A 22043-nucleotide genomic window follows, 5' to 3' on the forward strand; every position below is an offset into this window, starting at 1 on the left:
ACACTGCCCACCCTTCACCAATTTAATACAATGGCCCCTTTACTTCCCCAAATGAATACACTGCACCCTCTCTCCCATTAATACACTGCCAATACTCCCAAATGTAAAACCCTGGCCCCTCCCTCCCCCAGGTTAATATACTGCCCATTCCCTCTTTTAAATTAATACACTGCACCCCACACCACTACCACTCTGAACTGCCCTCCCCCCAATTTAACACACTGACCTCTTCCTTCCCCCAAATTAATAGTGCCCCTTCCCACCCTCAAATTAATATAGTGCCCCCTCCTTCAAATTAATACACTACCCTCCCTCAAATTAATACACTGGCCCCTTCCCTCCCCTAAATTAAAACAGTGCCCCCTTCCTCCCTCAAATGAATATAGTGCCCCCTCCCTCCCTCAAATTAATACACTGTCACCTCCCTCCCCCAAATTAATAGTGCTCCCTCCTACCCTCAAATTAATACAGTGCTCCCTCCTTCAAATTAATACACTGCCCTCCCTCCCTCAAATATTACACTGTCCCTCTCCCTCCCCTAAATTAATATAGTGCCCCCTCCTTCCCTCAAATTAATACAGTGTGCCCTCCCTCCCCCAAATTAATACAGTGCCCCCCTCCCTTAAATGAATACACTGCCCCCATCTCTCCCCAAAATTAGTACACTGTCCCCTCCCACCCTCAAATTAATACACTGGCCCCCTCCCTCCCCCAAATTAATACAGTGCCCCCTCCTTCAAATTAATACACTGCCCTCCCTCAAATTAATACACTGGCCTCTTCCCTCCCCTAAATTAATACAGTGCCCCCTTCATCCCTCAAATTAATACAATACCCCTCCCTCCCCCAAATTAATAAAGTGCCCCTCCCTCCCCAAATTAATATAGTGCCCCCTCCCTCCCTCAAATTAATACACTGGCCACCTCCCTCCCCCAAATTAATAGTGCTCCCTCCTACCCTCAAATTAATACAGTGCTCCCTCCTTCAAATTAATACACTGCCCTCCCTCAAATTATTACACTGTCCCTCTCCCTCACCTAAATTAATATAGTGCCCCCTCCTTCCCTCAAATTAATACAGTGCCCCTTCCATCCCCAAAATGAATACAGTGCCCCCCCCAAAAAAATACATTGCTCCCCCTCTCCCCCAAATTAATACACTGCCCCCACCCTCAAATTAATACACTGACCCCATCCCTCCCTCCCCCAAATAAATAATGCTCCCTGCCACCCTCAAATTAATACAGTGCCCCCTCCTTCAAATTATTACACTGCCCTCCCTGACTCAAATTATTACACTGTTCCTCTCCCTCCCACAAATTAATATAGTGCCCCCTCCCCTAAATTAATACAGTGCCCCTTCCCTCAAATGAATACAGTGCCCCCTCCCTCCCTCCCTCAAATTAATACATTGCCCCCTCCCACCCTCAAATTAATACATTGCCCCATCCCCCAAATTAATACACTGGTCATCTCCCTCCCTCAAATTAAAACAGTGCCCCCTCTCTCAAATTAATACAGTGCCCCCTCTCTCCCTCAGATTAATACAGTGCCCCCTCCCTCAAATTAATACAGTGCCCCCTCCCTCAAAATAATAGAGTGCCCCCTCCCTCAAATTAATACACTGCCCCACCCCCCCACCCCCACCCCCACCCCCAAGCCCCTCTTCTCCTACCTTACGATTTGCTGTCCGTCAGACACACAGCCACTCGGCCGGGAGAGCAAGAATCAGGAAATATTTTTCCTGTTTTGCGGCTGGTCGCAGCCACAGATGAAAGCGGCCCCAGGGCAGGCGGATGGCAAATATATTCACTGTGGGCCACTCGCGGCACATGGGCCGCATGTTTGACATGCTTGCTATAGGTCTTAGAAATGTCTTGTGGCCTTGAAAGCTTGATTTACACTCCCTCCCCACTGAGTTTCTTAATTCACTTTGTTTACTTCTGCACCGTATCACTATATGTTTTTACAATTTTTTTTCTCATGTTTGTCGAACTCCATCACCCTTCACTCAAGAGTCCTCCTCTGAAACAACAGTATCAGATACATTTCAGCACTTATGTCAGGGTCAGTTAACTCCTTTCAATACCAAGCAGTTTGCTTGGTCAAAATTTTTTTTAACCAAATAATGAAGTTACAGAGAAGAAAACAACATTGTAACTAAATAAATTTTCTGAATATGTAAAATTTTAACTTTTCCACAAATATTCCAATAATTTGGTGCAATTTATTTCCTGTGTTCACTATTCCCATTGTACCCATGTTTTATATATATATATATATATATATATATATATATATATATATATATATATATATATTGCTCCTGTCATATATTTCTCTGTATTCAGCATTCAAAGGCTTGCAACATCGCAACTCCCTAGGCCGCTGCGCTGTAAGCCTTTGTTATAATTTTCAAATGAAATTAATTTGCAATTGATTAATGTCATTTGCAATTATGCAAATCGTGAATACACCATTGCGAGGTCTGGCTGCATACAATGGCAATCGTGAAGACAAGTGTTGTCCGTCACCAGTTTCATGGATTCAGGATTTGAAAATGTTTTTTTAAGAAGACTTAAGTTCATCTTGCCTTGTTCAAATGTTATTAGCGACATATTTTTTAATTGTTTGATAGAGCCAGAAGCTAAATACACATGGTTAACTATATCCTATGTACAAAAAAATTATTGTCAAAGGAATTTTTAATAGATAGGGTAACATTCTATAATAAATACATTTGCGATGGCTAACTAACCTGGGCTTCATGAAAAGGAGATGGAGAGTTGTAAAAGGGAAATCTTCATACACATAGAGCATTTAAGGAACACTATAGACTCCGAGACCACTTTATCACAATGAAAGGTCTGAGTGTCATGTCCTCCCTGTTTTAGCTCTGTCGCTGATAGGCACCTGAGTGTGCCGAAACAACAGGGGTTTTCTGTGACACGTGTGTCACTCTGAGAGGCTATCAGTTTGAGTTATATCTGCTGTTAGTATTGTATCTAGCCTGCTCATTTATGGTTCCCTGAGTGATATTGCTATATATGTGTTTTAGCTTGAGTCAATAAAGGTGATATTATTATAATCAGTCGCATAGATGTACATCCTTGTAAATTTGAAGTATATTGTGATTTGGTACATGTGAGATATGTTTAGGTCTGCACCCATAACTTGCACTTTAGGTAGCTACGTGCTCTCCTATGCAAATTTTGTGTGGAGTATTACATTTATTAAAAACATTTGTAAAATACTTTTCTTACCTTCTAATTCCAAATTAAACAGTGTCTACAGAATTCAGTAATGACTCCATTCTCTGCAGACTTGCATCTTTTATTGACACTTAAACCTTGTCTATGTCTATACTTATACATGAGCATCTTTTGGCATCACTGGAAAAGCACTGATTGCCATTATTTTATTTAAATCTCTTTGATCCATCTTACAGTGCTCTTTCATTGTTCTTACACCTCTATGCACATTAGCAATCTGTAACTTCACAATTCCATTGTTTGACCTTGGCCTTGAGCCAAATCCGAGCAGTCTGACAGAATACTGACCCAGCTAGTTACCTTATATTTGAATACCTCCATAGACCTGACCTTTGGCTAATCATATGCCCCCTGAGATTTCAATAATACACCACCCTAAGGTTTGGTAATACGTCTTTTTGGATTTTTCTTTCCTTGTGTCTTTACTTCTTAGTAGGAAACTGACCTATATGTCACTAAAGGAACAATAAATCATGAGAAATATAATTCAAATTAACTAATTCTTGAATGTGTTATCCTCATTGCAAAGTTGTTCTTAACTTTATATATACACACAATGTTAATATGCATGAATCCCATTTATCACATTTTCCTTAATGCAAAGCTAATGTCAAAGATAAGAACAGTAAAACAAATATGTTGAATGCCCTTTAGTGGCAACTTTAATTTGTTTCAAATTATCTCCTTGGGCAAGTTTCCAGGTAACAAGATCTATATCTAGGCTATTGATTTGGAAGTATTGTTGTTATAGACCTCATGACTTGGATATAGCTTACACAATAGCTTTAACCCCTTAACGCCGTTACGGCGTTCTATGCCGTTGCGGCTTTAAAGGGCTTTAAAGCCGTTGCGGCGGCATAGAACGCCGTAACGGCTTGCAGCCCCAGGAGCTAGGAGGTACTCACCTCCGCCGCGATCCTCTTCTGGGGGGCTGTCTGAGAGCCCAGGCAGCCCCCCTCCGGCAAATGAGGCCCCCGGGGGCCATGTGATCGCTCTCAAAGAGCGATCACATGGCCCACTATAGCTGGCTATGGATCTGCCAGCAGGGGGACTGTCTAAAATATTAGACAGTCCCCCTGCTGGTAGGTAGTGTAAAAAAAAAAAATATTAAAATGTTATAAAATAAATTAAATGCCTTTTTATATATATATATATATAATATGTGTACATATTATATATATAATATATATACATATTATATATATGTAACGTCATACGTAATGTATTTTAATATTAATATTAGTATATATATTAGTATTAAAATACACTTAGAATGACGTTACATATATATAATATGTATATATATTATATATAATAGATCTACATATATATATTATATATATATATACGTATAATTACAATAATAAATAAATAAAATAATTAAATAAATAAAATATTGAAACAAAATATAAAATAAATTATATATTCATATGTAATTTCATTCTAACTGTATTATGTTATTAATATATATATATATTGGAAACAGAATACACTTAGAATGACATTCTATATATATCTATCTATATATAAAATACAAATAACCGCAAATATATATATAGAGATAAATACATATAATTACATAAAAGATTACATTAGTATACACGTAGAATTTATATACCTATAAATGCATATATATTAAAATTCTACGTGTATATTTAAGTAATTTTTTAACATAATTATGTCATTTGATTAATTAAAATTTGATTGACATGCCTGACAACACAGGGAGAAAGTGCAGAGAATTTAATTTGCAAGCACTATATTTGACCCTGTAACTCTCCAAGACACCATAAAACCTGTATATAGGGGGTACTGTTTTACTCAGGAGACTTCGCTGAACTCAAATATTAGTGTTTAAAACTGGTAAATTGTATTACAATGATGATATTTTAAGTAAAAGTGAAGTTTTTTGCATTTTTTACAAACAAACGGCACTTTTATGGACTATATTATTGTTGTAATATGTTTTACTGTTTTAAAACACTAATATTTGTGTTTAGTGAAATCTCCCGAGAATAACAGTACCCCCCATGTACAGGTTTTATGGTGTTTTGGAAAGTTAGAAAGTCACATATAAGGCTTGCATTTCATTTTTTTGACATTGAAATTTGCCAGATTAGTTATGTTGCCTTTGAGACCGTATGGTAGCCCAGGAATAAGAATTACCCCCATGATGGCATATCATTTGCAAAAGTAGACAACCAAAGGTATTGCAAACGGGGTATGTCCAGTCATTTTTAGTAGCCACTTAGTCACAAACACTGGCCAAATATTAGTTTTTTGCTTTTTTCACACAAAAACAAATATGAACGCTAACTTTGGCCAGTGTTTGTGACTAAGTGGCTACTAAAAAAAACTAAACATACCCCACGTTCAATACCTTGGGATGTCTACTTTTTCAAATGGTATGCCATTATGGGGGTAATTCTCATTCCTGGGCTACCACACCGTCTCAAAGGTAACATTACTAATCTGGCAAATTTCAATTTGAAAATGGAACTTTCTATATTTGACCCTGTAACTTTCCAAAACACCATAAAACCTGTTAATGGGGGGTGCTGTTGTACTCGTGAGACATCGCTGATTACAAATATGTGCATTTTGTTGCAGTAAAACCTAACAGTATTATGACATTTACAGCTAAAATGTGAGGCGGAACTACAAATGTAAAAAAAAAATTCAAATTTCTCACAGTTTTTTTTTATTTTATTCATACTAAATTGTTTCATATACAAATATTTTATATGAAATGAAAGCCCTGTTTCTCCTGAACAAAATGATATATAATAAGTGTGGGTGCATTTAATATGAAAGAGGTGAATTACGGTTGAACAGACATATAGCGCAAATTCCAGTTTTTGTTTACGTTTTGTTTTGATCAGAACGTGTACTATTGACTCCGTCCTGAAGGGGTTAATATGAGGACTTGGATAGTAAAGATATATAGCTTATTTCAATTTTTGTTTATTTATTTGCTTTTTTTTATATGTAATTTCAGTCTCACATCATTCCAATATAACCAGAGATAACATCATTCATATCCTGAAAAAAATGGTAACCATGGTTTGGTTCATTCAGTTATGGATAATTAATAATTGCCAAAAAGAAAGCTGATGAACTTAGTAATCCGATGATCTGATTTTCACATAAGGCATGATAAATATAATTAAATGAAAAAAATGTATTATTATTTTTGTATCTCTTTGTTGATCTATATTTTCATCTAGCAATGGCAATAAGGTTTGTACAAATTCATGCTCTCCAACACACACTTCATTATTTTGCATTGCTGAAATTATTAAATATGTAATATGGAAGACTTACAGTAACACAATTTGTAGAGATTGTATCTTGGACACAGTAGGAATAAAATGAATCCCTGTGTTGGATATTAACCTAGGAGAAAAATAAAATAGAAAGCTTCAAATTATTGTCTCCTCAATACATTGAATTATTTATTAAAGTAAATAAGAGTATGGATTAAGATGCACTTGCTACATACTACGTGAAAATAAATAATTCTGATAGTTGGTATTAGAAAGAGTTTAAACGATTGTTGACAGTTAGAGGTTTAACAATAATATTATAGCCACTGTTCATGCAATGACTGTATTAAAAAATAAAAGCAAGAAATGCCCTTATCTCCTTTATTAAATGTCTAGGGTGTTTTCATTATGATATCAGTTGGATACTATTTAAATTTAAAATATAGTTGACTAAACCATTTAAACCTAGAATTCTGAGAAAATATAAACAACAAAACATAAACCATAATAATTATTATCTATTCTTTCAATAATTTACCCTGTGGTATATTTTATATCTTCTTAGAAATGAAATATGGTAGACAGACTCGCAGGTAAACAGTTGGAGGAACATACAAATAACTCAATTTGTGCTTGATCAAGGAGAATAGCAATAGTTATAAATTACATTCTATTTTGATGCCAATGCTTCACCTGGCCCCTTTTTTGCAAGTTTTCCAACTGGGCTTGTAGTTGTGGGAGGGATTTCAGTTCCCTTTTAAGGGACTCCCATCCTGTCTACCATACCATTACTGGTCTGGTAATTTGCAGACCACTCCCACCACTCATCATCTTTATACTACTCCTAGGGTGGGCCCTCTTTATTAAAGTAAATTATATCAATGAGGCGGTTGCCATAAAAAACGGCAGCCCTAAGCCTCTAAAAACGGCTGTGAACTGTATTTCCCAAGCGGCAAAGCTCCTAATAGCCAGGTTGTTGATCTTCTCCCATTTTGAAAAAGCCCTAGTGGCAAAACACGTAAATTGTTTTATTTGTGTATTTTATCTAATTAAAAGTTTTTTTGGTTACTATTTTGTGCAAACTATCTTTTTATACACATTCTCTATTTTTTACCTGGCTTTTTACCGATTCTATTGTGTGTTTACAAGTTTATCCGAGGTGGGGATCATACCACAAATGCTGTTATCATTTTGCAGTTGGCCTGCACTATACTTGTAAGTACATTTTCATTTTTATGTTAATTTTATACCCTGTATACACTGAGAGCACTATCAGTTGTTTTATATATCCCTTTCCTGGGAGTTGGACATCATTCCCTCCAGAAGACAACCACCATATATCCTATAAGTGGGGATCATACCACTGTATGCCTGTCACACCCGAGCTGGCTATAGCTCTTTTAAATGTGAGTCAAATATATATATCTTTCTCCTCACACATATTGATCCATACATTCTATACGATCTGTCTTCTTTATTTTGTGTCTTCCATATTACGAGAACAATCGGACTACTATAAACAGTGAGGACACCCCATCACCAAAAGCACCTTAAAAGACATTTATTGCCATAGTGCAACTGTGAACCGTTTGGACTATTTATATGTAATAGCAACATCCCAATTACTAACTTCTTGATTGCACTTTATATATATGTTTTATCTATATGCTTTTTAAAATCTCTAGTCCACACTTATACTATCCTAATATACTTTGGCACAGGCTTGCACTACTGCTTTTGTGTCTCGCCCTCTTTATTACAGGCCTACCGCTTCGTCGCTTCCGGCACACCACAACCGACTTATTAGATAAAAGGTAACACGCATATACCACTATACAACTCACTATGGCATTGGGCCTCGAATACAAATATTAGAAGATTTCCAGAAAGAAGGAGGGAGCAGAGAGTGTGTTAAATTTCTTTAAATTGATAAAGCTACCGTGGTGGCTGTACTGTCATGCTGGAAATATGGTGAGTAGTTCTCACAAAGCAATTAAATATATCACTATAATACATGGCATATTCAAAGCATAAGGAGATGTTATAAAAAATTTAAATTAACCTGCAACGAGGGGCTACATTAAATGCTTGCCAGATGGCCATATGAAATAATAAATATGGCTGATATATATACAGACACAGTGGGAGTTTAAACATGCTACCATAGTAAACATGTATACAGAAGAACAAGGAACATTTATGTTTGGCACGTTGACTGGAGAAATTGGCTGCAAACAGACTATGGATCAAAAAATTGTCAAGATGTTCAAACTTTACAAATCAAACATAAAGATGTATTTCCTCGGAACCATGTACCTTAGAGCAGATATGCCTCGAATACATTATTGCAATTGCTGCAAATTTACAGAATACATTCTACTGATTTTGAAAGATTGTCCACCTGGCAGGTAAAGTGGCAGTGAACTCCCATAAAGCAACATAAAAGATCTGTTTATCATCTTCTTTACGAAAGCTACTTTGAAGGTAATTACATTTTGGCATGAATTTAGGAACTGTGTCGAACTTTATTTAATCCCTTTATACATTTGAAAATTTTAGGATTTCTAGTTTGCCTCCCCACTTTGTTAACATTTTTAAGATATATAATGAATTTTGAAGTTTATAATGGATTTTTAAAACATTCCATGCAACATTTTATTAGCCCTCCTTTTAATTCCATCTAAATCATTTATATATTTTTCAAACTTACTGTAAATCTTCCATAGCTTATTTTGCAGGTGAAACACATTGAATAACTATTGTTAATAAGTTGGCTATTCTCTCTAATAAATTAAAGTTAGTGGCTATAAAATTTTGAAATGTGATTTCACAAAGAAAGTTAGTTTCATACAGGCTTATTTACGAAATTCTAAGTGAAGAATAACATAACTGAACTGGAAAATTCTCTAAGTCAGTTATACTTTCAGTTATGCTACTCCAACCTTAAATTTAAATTCATTTTGATTTCACATTTATGATAGTAAATAGTTATGATAATTTTCCTTTAAATTAGTGACCAAAACTATATTTATGTCACAATTTGGTTTATTCTCAGTCTGGTCCAGTTACCTCACAGTGCCACTACCTGCCTATGATGCTATTCCAGGCTGCTGCACCCAGACTGAGAACTCTCTCACTCCCTTACTTTGTGATTAACATCTCCCTATTTAGTTAAGTTTCACCATTTCTTGTTGGCCAGTTCATTAATGTTGATGTTGTTGGTATGGTCCTGTCTATCCCGTGTTCCTGTGCTAGCTGTCTCCCTGTGTTTCTGAGCTGCCTTCTTCGTATCCAGAGGCCTATTGTGCCTTCCTTGTATCCTAAAGCCTTTTCTGCCTTCCCTGTATCCAGAGGCCTATCCTGCATTCCCTGTATCCAGAGGCCTTCCTGGAGTTTCGTGAATCCAGAGGCCTTTTTCTGTGTTCCTTGTATCCAGAGGCCTATTCTGCCTTACCTGTATCCAGAGGCCTATCCTATGTTCCCTTTATCCTAAGGCCTATCCTGCATTCCCTGTATCCAGAGGCCTTCCTTGAGTGTGCTGTATCCAGAGGCCTTTTCTGTGTTCCCTGTAACCAGATGCCTATCCTGCCTTCCCCTGTATACAGAGGCCTATCCTGCCCTCCCTGTATCCTGAGGCCTTTTCTACCTTCCCTGTACCCAGAGGCCTATTCTGTGTCCCCTTTATCCAGAGGCCTATCCTGTGTTCCCTGTTTCCTGAGACCTATTCTGCATTCCATGTATCCAGAGGCCTATCCTGCATTCCCTGTATCCAAAAGGCCTTCCCTGAGTTTCCTGTATCCAGAGACCTTTTCTGTGTTCCCTGTATCTAGAGGCCTATTCTGCCTTCCCTGTATCCAGAGGCCTATCCTGCGTTCCCTGTATTCAGAGGCCTTCTCTGAGTGCCCTGTATCCAGAGGCCTTCCTTGAGTTTGCTGTATCCAGAGGCCTATCCTGCGTTCCCTGTATCCAGAGGCCTTCCCTGAGTACCCTGTATCCAGAGGCCTTCCCTGAGTTTCCTGTATCCAGAGGCCTTTCCTGAGTTTCCTGTATCCAGAGGCCCTTCTCCTATATTCTTTGTGTTTGTATTTTAACTATTTTTCTTTTAAATATCAATACACTTATTTTTTGCCTTGATTTTTGTGTATACTGGTTTCTTTGCATTCTGGGTTCCACCCTATAGAAGTTGCATAGAGATTGCTGTACTGGTCAGCACCCCTTCCCGACCAGATCCCTGACAACCCTTTACCAACACTCTATTTACTTGTAACCCCAAAAAAGTTATTAAAAGGACACTCCAGACCCCTAAAGCACTTTAACTTGCTGAAATGCTTCATTCAGATAAGGGTGACGTCATCTTACGGCTCCGGCATCAGTACGCGGTGCGCAAGGGAGCTGAAGAGGAAGCACTCAGGGGAGAGTGCTCCCTCGCGCGCCCGCCAGCCTGCCTGCCCGCCCGGTGACACCACTGGACCCCAGGGAATCCCCTCAGCACTCCCACAGGTAAGGAGGCTGGGGGATTACATTAAAAAAAATGTGTGTGTTAGTGTGTGTGTGTTAGTGTTAGAGTGTGTGTGTTAGTGTTAGAGTGTGTGTTAGTGTTAGAGTTTGTGTTAGTGTTAGAGTGTGTGTGTTAGAGTGTGTGTGTTAAAGTGTGTGTGTGTGTGTTAGAGTGTGTGTGTGTGTCTGTTCCTGAGTGTGTTAGTTTGTGTGCGTCTGTTAGTGAGTGTGTGTTTTGTAAGTGAGTGTGTATGTGTCTGTCAGTGAGTGTGTATGTATGTCAGTAAATGTGTGTGTGTTAGCTAGTATGTATGCTTCTGTTCGTGAGAGTTTGTGTGTGTGTGTCTGTTAGCTTGTGTGTATGCGTCTGTTCGTGAGAGTGTGTTTGTGTCTTAAGCGCCTACCTTTCTCCAGCGCCGGACTGCCTTGGTGCTGGGGATCTCTCTGCCCCGATCTGCCTCTCAGCTCCGAATGCGCATGTGTGGCAAGAGCCGCGGGCGCATTCAAACCGCCCATAGGAAAGCATTACTCAATGCTTTCCTATGGACGTTCAGCGTCTTCTCACTGTGATTTTCTGAAACTGCTATGTTTTCAGCTGCAGGGTTAAAACTAGAGGGACCTGGCACCCAGACCACTTCATTGAGCTGATGTGATCTGGTTGTCTGTAGTGGTCCTTTAAGTGTATGTGTATCTGCATGCACTGGCGTATATACTGCGGTCGCAGGGGTCGCAGCCCTGCGACCCCTGTGACCCCTGCGACCAGGTGCCCGCCGCCATGTGTTGCGGCCCCAGACCGCGCCGAGTAAACAAGTGCGTGGGGGGGGGATGTGAAATCGCTGAAGAATCAGTTGTGTGCTATTACAGAAAATACGAAGAGTCCCAATAACAAAAGCAAAAAAAATATATATATATATATAACTCTATAATATATAAAATATTTCAGAACTCTTACAAATACTTGAGTTTTGGGAGGTTTTGAAAAGCATCTCGGTCGATGTTTACAAGATTGTTTGCTTTTTCAATTCTTCTAGAAATAAAATAAGAAAAATAAGCATATTATTACATTATTTGAACGTAGCTAAATCTTTTGATTAAATGACAAAAATTAGCTATAGTCACAATACATTGCTGTGGATTAAAGAATAATACATTTTTGTAGCCTGCTGTTTACCACCTTTGATAATATTGCTAAATGCTTAAAAGGTAGATAAATACATGTCTGTCTGAATTTGCTCAGTTGAATCTACAATCTGATTTTCTGCCTATAATCATTATTCTATCTGTCCATCATGTACTTGTCTAGCAATATATATATATCTGACTTGCTGCCTTTCTTTCTGACTATGTAACAACCTGTCAAGAAACAGATAGAAAGTCCAATGTAATTCGGGGTATTATTCAAAACTCTCTTTCCTACGTCAACTGTAGGATCAAATTATACCATCACATTTATCTGTTAAAAACTTTTATTTTGATCTAAAATTTTAAATTCACAAAACAGAAGAATATTATACTACTAATAAAAGAGAAAAACAATTACTTGATGGATTTAATGTAGTATTATGCAGACATTTTAATATCTTTACAAATTTCTCTAATTGATATTAAAGTTATCACAACTTGCAATTTAGTAAAAACATTTCTATAGCACGTGTTATACATTATATTATTGTACGTTTCCTTTGAATATATATTTTGAAAAGTATTTCACATGCGCACGTTGCTGCTTCATTCGTTTTTTCGTTCAAGTTGAACGAGTTAAAGTGTAATATTGAAAAATTAAAAAAAATAAATGCACAGCTATTTCAGCCCGAAGACTGACTTGCAAAAATATATTTTGCTTCATTAGCCATTAAGCATTTTGCTTGATTCTTATTAACAGTTTTCTAGTGGACACCACATTGGCAGAAAACCAGAAAAATAATCGTTTTGTTTCTGGCCAGAAAACCAGCAGAAAAACGACTTACAACTTAATTGAAGCTATCTCGGGGGGTAATATATCACGACTACTTATGCATTGATAGAGTCATTTTAGATTTTGATACCATTGACCAAGGATGCACTGAATTTGATGTTCTATCTATTCTCTCTCAATCCCCGAAAGATTTATAGGAGTAGGAAAATAGCTAATAGATCTCATGGGTTTCAATTAGTGTGAAGATTGTCAGAGTTTGACCCTTAGACCACAGAACCTTATTCGCTCTGGGTAATCTAAGAGTGCTATCCACTCGTTATAAGTCACAGTCATTAACTATCTGTCACCTTTCATAATTGGAACAAACTGTATAATTTTTGTGCTTAACTAGAAACTTACCCACTAATCTTGGAAATCTTGGCATAATATACAAGCTCATGAAACTGAGTAAATAGTATTATTTTGTTTTAATTACTGTACAAGATACCAAAGGTTGTGTCCAATTAGTAATTTAGATTTGTCTCTTGTCTCTGTCAACTCTACGTTTGTATGCCAATACTTGTTTTATATCAATCGTGTATATTTGTAATGTCCTCCAGAATATATTGTTGCTATATAAATGCTCACAATAATTATAATAAATAATAAATCATAAACGCCTTGAAAATCGTATTAAAATACAAATATTTATTAAAAGTGTGCTGCTTGAAACTGACATATCTAAAATAAAAAAAAAGTGTGATGATAATTAATAATTTAAGGTTACAGGCAAAATTATAATGCAAATATAAAATAATTTTATCTCATCGATCTTAAATTCACATATGGTGGAATTTCACTCTGTACCAAAATGTGGTTTTAAATACTTCCTCTACAATACTTAAAATCAGTTTTAATCCAGTTTACAGTCTTTTATTACTTAAAGGGACACTATAGTCACCAGAGCAACTACAGCTCAATGTAGTTGTCCTGGTGTCTATAGCATGTCCCTGCATGCTTTTTCTAATGTAAACACTACCTTTTCAGAGGAAAGACAGTGTTTATATTACTGCCAAGGAACACATCTAGTGGAAGTCACTCAGATGGCTACTAGAGGTGCTTCCTGGGTCAGTGCTGCACAGTGTGTAGCACCTACATTCAGGGTTTCCACACTCTGCACGGAGATGCTGAAAGTTCCCTATAGAGATGCATTGACAAGGATATGCAGACTGATGCATAGTGGCATTTTACTGTGCATACACAATAGCCTCACAGTGCTTTCCTGTAGGAAACCAAAGGATTCGCTGAGGTTATCAAGTTTGTTGCTCTCAGCCAAGGAAGAAGAGCAGAGGTGGGGCCAGCCATAAGGAGTCCCACACAGAGCTGGAAAAAAGGTGAGTAAATAACAGTTTTAAGAGGAGTAAGGATGGCCGGGGACACAAAGGGCTAGTTTAGACCTGTAGTGTCAGGAATACATGTTTGTATTCCTGACACTATAGTGTTCCTTTTAAGAACCCTAAATTTAACAAACCTACACCAAACTAAACTGATACACTGAACATGTGCTGGCCCTACAGTAGCCATTTATCTTACAATGTATGATCATTGCCAACCATGATAAGCCTTGATTTAGTCATATCAGCAAAAAACTGTTCATAAATATTAAATGTAATGCCAGCCTAAATTCAAGCAGCCGAATGCAAAAAACATGTGTATTTGAAGCATATTTACAGCCCTTCTTAAACTCAAAAATAGCAAATGGGGTCAATATGGCCACCATATTTAGTAAAGATGGCCTTTTTGTCTACTACATAGTGAGCAGCCAGAAGCTCACTGTCAGCTATTGCTGCCAAGTCATTTTTAACATAGAGGGGAAATCTGGCACAGGTTCTCCCCGATTCTCCCACCTGTGGTTAATTATCTCATTTGATTTATTTGGAAACAGTTTAGTTAGCACTCAAATGGACCTTTGTGGAATCAGGTTCCTTCTTTTTCTAATGCACTATAAGCTGTATAGTGAGCTGTAAATTCAGATCGTAGAGTCTCACTTCAAGAAATATAGGATGTGTAAGAGGGAAATAAGTCTAGTAAAATATATATTTCAGGTTTGAGGCTTTCTTCTCCTCCTCCTCCTTCTCCTCCTCCTCCTCCTCCTCCTCCATGTGTGACTGTGAGTGTATGAAGGAGCTGTGTATGTGTATAAATGTGTGTGTGTATATGAACATATATTTATGTGACTATAAATGTGTATGAATATGAGTTTGTGTGTGTAATTTCCTTAGTGGGGGATGAGGTGTACAGAGAGGAGAAAAAAAACAACTATAATTTTATATTTCTGCCCCAGGTGCCAAGTAACCTAGGCAAGGTTCTGCAAGGGAGTCTGTCACACTAAAAAAACAAACAAACAAAAAAAGAAAAACAGGTTGACTATGCATGATAAAGTATAGTGTCAATTATTGAAAATTTAGATGGATTGCTTCCAAATTTAAGTCAAAGTGAAGTGACCTCCCAATGTGTACAATTATCTGTAAAGTCAACCACAAACACTCATACAAAAGTGTGCAACATTATTATCAACAACAAAAAAGACCATCTGTCTTACTGACTCCGACCCCAGCTCTTAAATCACGAACCATAAATGAAATCCTCCGATTATCCCCGATGTATCAAAATTCAGTGCAACGAAAGTAAACAGAGACCATTCTCCTACAGGGTTTAATTCCACCAAGGGAGTTCCCAGTTTTTTTTTTTTAGCTACAATCCTTTAAAAATGTGCTACCACACCTGGAAAAACCTGAAATATCAGGATAATGCAAGATGCTATAATAAAGAAGCTGCAATAGATTATTTATTTAATTATCAACAAAGCTGGAATTGGGGCCAATATAACAGATGGCCTTTTCCATGTTTATGAAAAAATTATAATTGCCTAATTATATATAATTACACAAATAATACAATAGAACCAGCACTCTTATTTGTATTGTGGTGCTGTATTTAGGTTTAACTCTTTTGTTGTACACCAAGAGAGGTCACTACACGTTATTTACTAAATAACTTATTTATCTTCTAGCTAGTTTCGCTTGCTGGGGAGCCTACCTTGATGTATAATTATTAGTATGAAATCAAATTAATATTGTATTATCCATAAAAACGTTCATGAGCCAATTATGCATAAATGTGAAAAATTAAATGGTTTATTTGGGAATGTAAATTCTAAAAGTCACCAGAAAGTGAGTAAGTAGGAATGCATATACAATAAATTCGGTAGTTGTGTAAAGGCATAGTTACATAGGCTGAAAAGAGACATGTGTCCATCAAGTTTAGCCTTCCTCACATCTGTTTTTGCTGTTGATCCGAAAGAAGGCAAAAAACCCAGTTTGAAGCAATTTTGCAAAATTCCTTCTTTACCCCTGAATAGCTGTCAGATTTATTTACACATACATAGACATAACATACAAGTGCAGGAAGACAGCTTATGCAAATACTATTTCGACTTTTGAAGCTCCCCACTTTTGCGATCTATGCTATTTCATCCACTCCCCCTTATTTAGACACAGTTGATATATAGAACTGATATTTCTATTTCCGCCAGACATCATCCTAATTTTTATCTGAACCCTGCTCTTTCAACCAGTGGCCACTCTTATTTGGTAACAGCTATAGAAGCTTTAAGGTAAGTGGAATTAAAAAAAGAGTTTGCACTGCAAACGGAAGTCCATGCTTTTGTATACACAGTTTTGAAAAGCAAATGGTTAAATGTATTCACCTCTCTAACATTAGTTTCTACTTAACTAATTATACATATAAGTATAATCTGAAATAAACAACAACAAAAATCAGTTAGATATACTATAGAAACACCTTTGTAATATCAGCATAGGGATAGTTTTAAAGGCTTCCATTTGTGCTGCATATCAGTTTGACAAATAATAGAATTAATACACTCTTGCTGTGAACCCAAGATAATATGACTAACAGGCATTGTAACGTTAGTGATTTTTAAACTTTAATTTACTTACATTTCCTGCAGTTGAGGAATGTTTGAGAACACATTAGCTTCAATTGATTTCAACATGTCGTTTTGAGAAATTTCTCTGTAGAACACATAAAATAAATACAAATTAAATTGAATTATGGATTTTGCACATATATAAATAACTCCTGTCAACTTAATTCCAAAGAAATAGCATAGATAAATGCATCATACATGCAGATGAACCAAATAAATGGGGATAATTGAGTAAGCTCTGAATGTGCCTGTGAACTGCAATATTTGGAAAAAATGTATACTTAAAATTGATATTTACAAAAGGAAGTTACTGGCCTATTAAGAGATTCACTTTGTGTATTAGATTTTTATTTTCAGTTTTTATTTTTAGCATATGTTAAAAAATAAAGTCAGAAATTGTATTTATCTAGAAGCAGAACCTTGAAGTTCATTTTGACTTTTATGAAACAGGATCTAGGATTTTGGTTCAGCTAACATTTTGAACTGTAACTGGATAAAATAATGTTCCTGTAATAAAACAAGCTTTTGTTAGTATTTTTCCGTGAAACCTACATATTGGAAGGGAATTTAAATACTTCTACTTCTTTGTATGCTAGCCATGTAACGCATGGTAAGCATCATAAAATTACCATGAGCTAAATATAAGAAAATGTCATGGTAACAAAATTCCCACCATGATATTGGCCATCGCATCTTGCTCATATATCCTACAAGGAGAATAAGGTTATGAGAACACAGGCTCAGAATGTTAGCCAGAATGTCAGTCAGTGTTCCCAGTATTTCTGACATCAGCCATTGGTTTTCTATACCCTGAATGCCCTAAAAGACAGGCTAGCACATTGGTCTGCCTTTTAAGACTGTCTAGAGTTACAGAAACAGTAGGTTGAGTTGGACCTCTTGAAAATGGATGATGTTTCCTACAAATATGCATATATAAGTTTAAGTTTTTAATAGGGTATGCCAAGGAATGGCATCTCGATGGATCAGGGGTTGAGAGTACATAGAATTAAGTGAGTAAAGCCCAATACATTGGGAGGAGGAAGAGGGCAATATCTCACCATCCTTAAATCTTGCCAGCCTCCATAGGTGGTGAGTTATATAATTATGAGATTAGGAAGTCTAAGTCATGCCCAAGATTATGAATACCAATCCTAAGTAGATAGGTCTCCCCCTAGATAGCAATCAACTAAAATGTCCCAAAAAATCAAATTGCCCTACCTCGAAGGGAAACGCAAAAATTCTGAAGATGGGTAGTCACAAAGACCAAATCACCCTTTGCTGCAATATCCTTATAATCGTAATTATTTTTTTAAAATGTTTAACTTGTCTTAGCATCTCAACAGCTTCTGTTATCAATAAAGGGGCAATGAAAACTGCAGATGCAATAATGACACATACGTATCATTAGCCCTTACCATGCAAGCAGCTCTATATTTTTTTTCTTTCTTTTACAACAAAAACTGGGGGGTGGTGCCTCATCTGCTCCTTTGGACCAGCCACCACTGTTATCCACTCTAATGCACATAAGATGAATGAGGGCCATTGATTAAGCCCTACATGGTGGATAATTGCATTTATTCCATCCATAAGCTTGCACGTGGTGATGATAGAGAAAAGTACAATTTTCTGTCCCCAATGTAAATTTGGAGGTCTGAAGAACTCTCACATCAGTTTTTAAAGTCCAACATCAAACAAGCATTGAGTGGGGGTGTGAAAGTCACACAGGTATATACATATGGATCTCATATATTTGTTTTAATTCTTTATGAGTTTTTGTCTGTCACAGAATCACAAAGAAATCTGGTCTGTTGTGGTTCTGAAAAGGTTAATTTGAACAATGCCATGCTTGATCATTTGATTTGCACAGTTTGGAATTGTACAGTTTGTGGGAACCTTCTGGTTACATGTACAATACAATTGTGTGATAGGGCCCAAGAACTGCTGGTGCCATTTGCCAGAGCCAATTAAAAACCCTGTGTATACTTTAAAAGTAATTAAAAAATGAAAATTTCAAGAATTGTGATGTTTTGTGTGTGAACTTAATTCATTTAGTGACAGAAAAAATAACATAATATTAAGTTGATTATTTCTCTTCACATTTTAAACTAAGAGATAAGCACACATAACAATATTAAATTATAGACTTTGTAAAAAAAAAAATTGAGGTTATTTGCATGTATTAATCAAAGAGTATGCTGTTGTAGTTCAATAGAAGAAGACCAGCCTTCAGACAAGACCTTCAAGTGCCAGACCAGAAGAATTAGATGTTTAGTAAGGTGAGAGGAACGTTTGACATTGGGTCTCCTTAAAGAGAAGGAATATCATATGAAGAGGGAAGAAGAGGTTAACCCCTTAAGGACCGCAGACGTACCAGGTATGTTCGACAAAAAAAGGTCCTTAAGGAGCGCGGGTGTATGTAGTACGTCTGCCCCAAATATGAGAGCTGAAAGCGATCGTGATCACTTCCAGACGCTCTAAAGGTATTGCAGCAATGCCTTGATGTCGAGGCATCCTGCAATACCTCTCCTAACAGTCCCCCCTCGGCAAATTAGGACCCTGCGGGCCATGTGATCGCTCTGAAAGAGCGATAACATGGCCACAATAGGCATCCGTAGTGCTACCTGTAGGGGGACTGCCTAAACTGACAGGCAGGCTCCATGCATCTGTTAATTTTTTTAAAAAAAATAAACGTATATATATGAGATATATATACATATATTATATCTATATATAATATGTATACATATAATAAATATATAATGCCATACTAATTCTATTTTTATATTAATATATACATATATTAGTATAAAAATACACTTAGAATTAAATTACACACACAATATATATATATATATATATGTTTTTTTTAAATATAAATATTAAGTAAATAAAAATATATAAAAATAATAAAAAATTGAAAAATTATATATATATTACACACCTTGAAGTAGAGCACTTATAGGACTCAATATTTGTTCAAATTACTGCTATTTATTTCAGCAACAATTCATCACATTAATGAGTCCAAAACTGACTTTTATCAAGACCATATATATATTATTATTATTTTATTATTTATATAGCGCCAACAAATTCCGTAGCGCTGTACAATGGGTGGACTAACAGACACATAATTGAGATCAGACCACTGGACGTACAGGAACAGAGGAGGTTGAGGGCCCTGCTCAATGAGCTTACATGCTAGAGGGAGTGGGGTATAGTGACACAAAGGGTTAAAGTAGAGGAATTAAATAGTTTGTTAGAGAAGGGTTTATTGAGTGCTTGGTAGGTCATTTTTGACAGTTGCAGGAAAGGAGTCATGGGGTGGGGGATGAGAAGCCTGCTGACAGTTTAATTGATACGCTTTAATGAAGAAGTGAGTTTTCAAAGATTTTTTGAAGGAGTGGAGGCTGGGTGAAAGTCTGATTGAGGAGGGAAGGGAGTTCCACATAATAGGTGCAGCCCTGGAGAAGTCTTGAAGTCTTGGAACAGCATTATGTATATCCATATACATAATAACATAAATAATTTCATAAATGTACACGTAGACTTCAAATATATAAATATGTATATATATATATATATATATATATATATATATATATATATATATATATATATATATTAAAATTCTATGTGCATATTTATGTAATATTTTTACATAATTAAGTAATTTATTGATAGCAAATTGAGGGACCTGTCTGACAACCCAGGCAGAAAGTCCAGAGAATTAAATTTTCTAGCACTGTATTTAACCCTGTAACTTTCCATGACACCCTAAAACCTGTACATGGGGGGTACTGTTTTACTCGAGAGACATTGCTGAACACAAATATTAGTGTTTCAAAACAGTAAAATATATCACAGCGATGATATTGTCACTGAAAGTGAAGTTATTTGCATTTTTCACACACAAACAGCACTTTCACTGATGATATCATTGTTGTGATACGTTTTACTATTTTGAAACACTAATATTTGTGTTAAGCGAAGTCTCCCGAGTATACAAGTACACCCCATGTACAGGTTTTATAGTGTTTTTAAAAGTTACACAGTCAAATGTAAGGCTTGATTTTCCATTTTTTCACATTTATATTTGCCAGATTGGTTATGTTGCCTTTGAGACCGTATGGTAGGCCAGGAATGAGAATTACCCCCATGATGACATACCATTTGCAAAAGAAGACAACCCAAGCTATGTTCAGACTTTTTTTAGTAGCCACTTTGTCACAAACAGTGGCCAAAGTTAGCATTCATAATAGTTTTTTGCATTTTTAACACACAAACAAATATAAATGCTAAGTTTGTCCAGTGTTTGTGACTAAGTGGCTACTAAAAAGACTGGTAACAGTGTTACAATGTCACTATTGATACATATTAAAATATATATATTTTGAAACAGCAATGTCCTACTTGTACTTATTGCCCTATAACTTGCAAATAAAATATAAGAACATGTTAACATTGGGTATTTCTAAACTCAGGACAAAATTTAGAAACTATTTAACACAGTTGTTTTTTTGGCGGCTGTAGATGTGTAACAGATTTTAGGGGCCAATGTTAGAAAAAGTGTGTTTTATTTTTTATCATATTTTATTAAAACTTTTAAAGTAAATTATATGATAAGATGAAAATAATGGTATCTTCCGAAAGACCATTTAAAAGTGAGAAAAACGGTACATAATATGTGTGGGTACAGTAAATGAGTAAGAGGAAAATTACAGCTAAACACAAACATTGCAGAAATGTAAAAACAGCCCTGGTCCTTAACGGTAAGAACATTTAAAAACGGTCTGGTCACTAAGGAGTTAAGGCAGAAGATTGCATAAAGGAATGAAATAGTAGACAGTTGAAGAACAGGATATATTTTGATAGTTATTATTATTTATTATCATTATTTTTTTAACAGAGATCAGAGAGATGATTTAATTACATTTTACTCGATAAGAAGTAATGATTTAATGCTAAAAATAACTATGTTGCATCTCCAGACACAAATTCTTCTCCTGCAGATAGTGCCTAGAAGAGCAGGTTAAGTACCTAGGTTTGGATATTTCTGTGCTGATCCCATTAGCCATCATGGAAGCTACCACAAGCCAACCC

At 36.3% G+C, this 22043-nt stretch overlaps 1 protein-coding gene across 3 annotated transcripts in view; it reads right to left on the reverse strand.

Moving 5' to 3' along the window:
• FSHR (follicle stimulating hormone receptor) overlaps positions 1-22043 on the reverse strand; it is a 215552-nt gene that overhangs the window by 60651 nt on the left and 132858 nt on the right. Inside the window, exons 3-5 of one of the 3 annotated variants that reach the window (XM_063441479.1) lie at positions 16951-17025; positions 11987-12058; positions 6596-6667 (exon numbers count right to left, since the gene is read on the reverse strand). In XM_063441479.1, the coding sequence (XP_063297549.1) occupies positions 6596-6667; positions 11987-12058; positions 16951-17025 (219 nt within the window). Of the gene's footprint in view, positions 1-6595; positions 6668-11986; positions 12062-16950; positions 17026-22043 lie in introns of all 3 variants that reach the window. The other 2 variants (XM_063441478.1, XM_063441480.1) reach the window with 2 other exon arrangements.

This window comes from Pelobates fuscus, chromosome 2 (genome assembly GCF_036172605.1).
Source record: "Pelobates fuscus isolate aPelFus1 chromosome 2, aPelFus1.pri, whole genome shotgun sequence".
Classification (NCBI taxonomy): domain Eukaryota; kingdom Metazoa; phylum Chordata; class Amphibia; order Anura; family Pelobatidae; genus Pelobates; species Pelobates fuscus.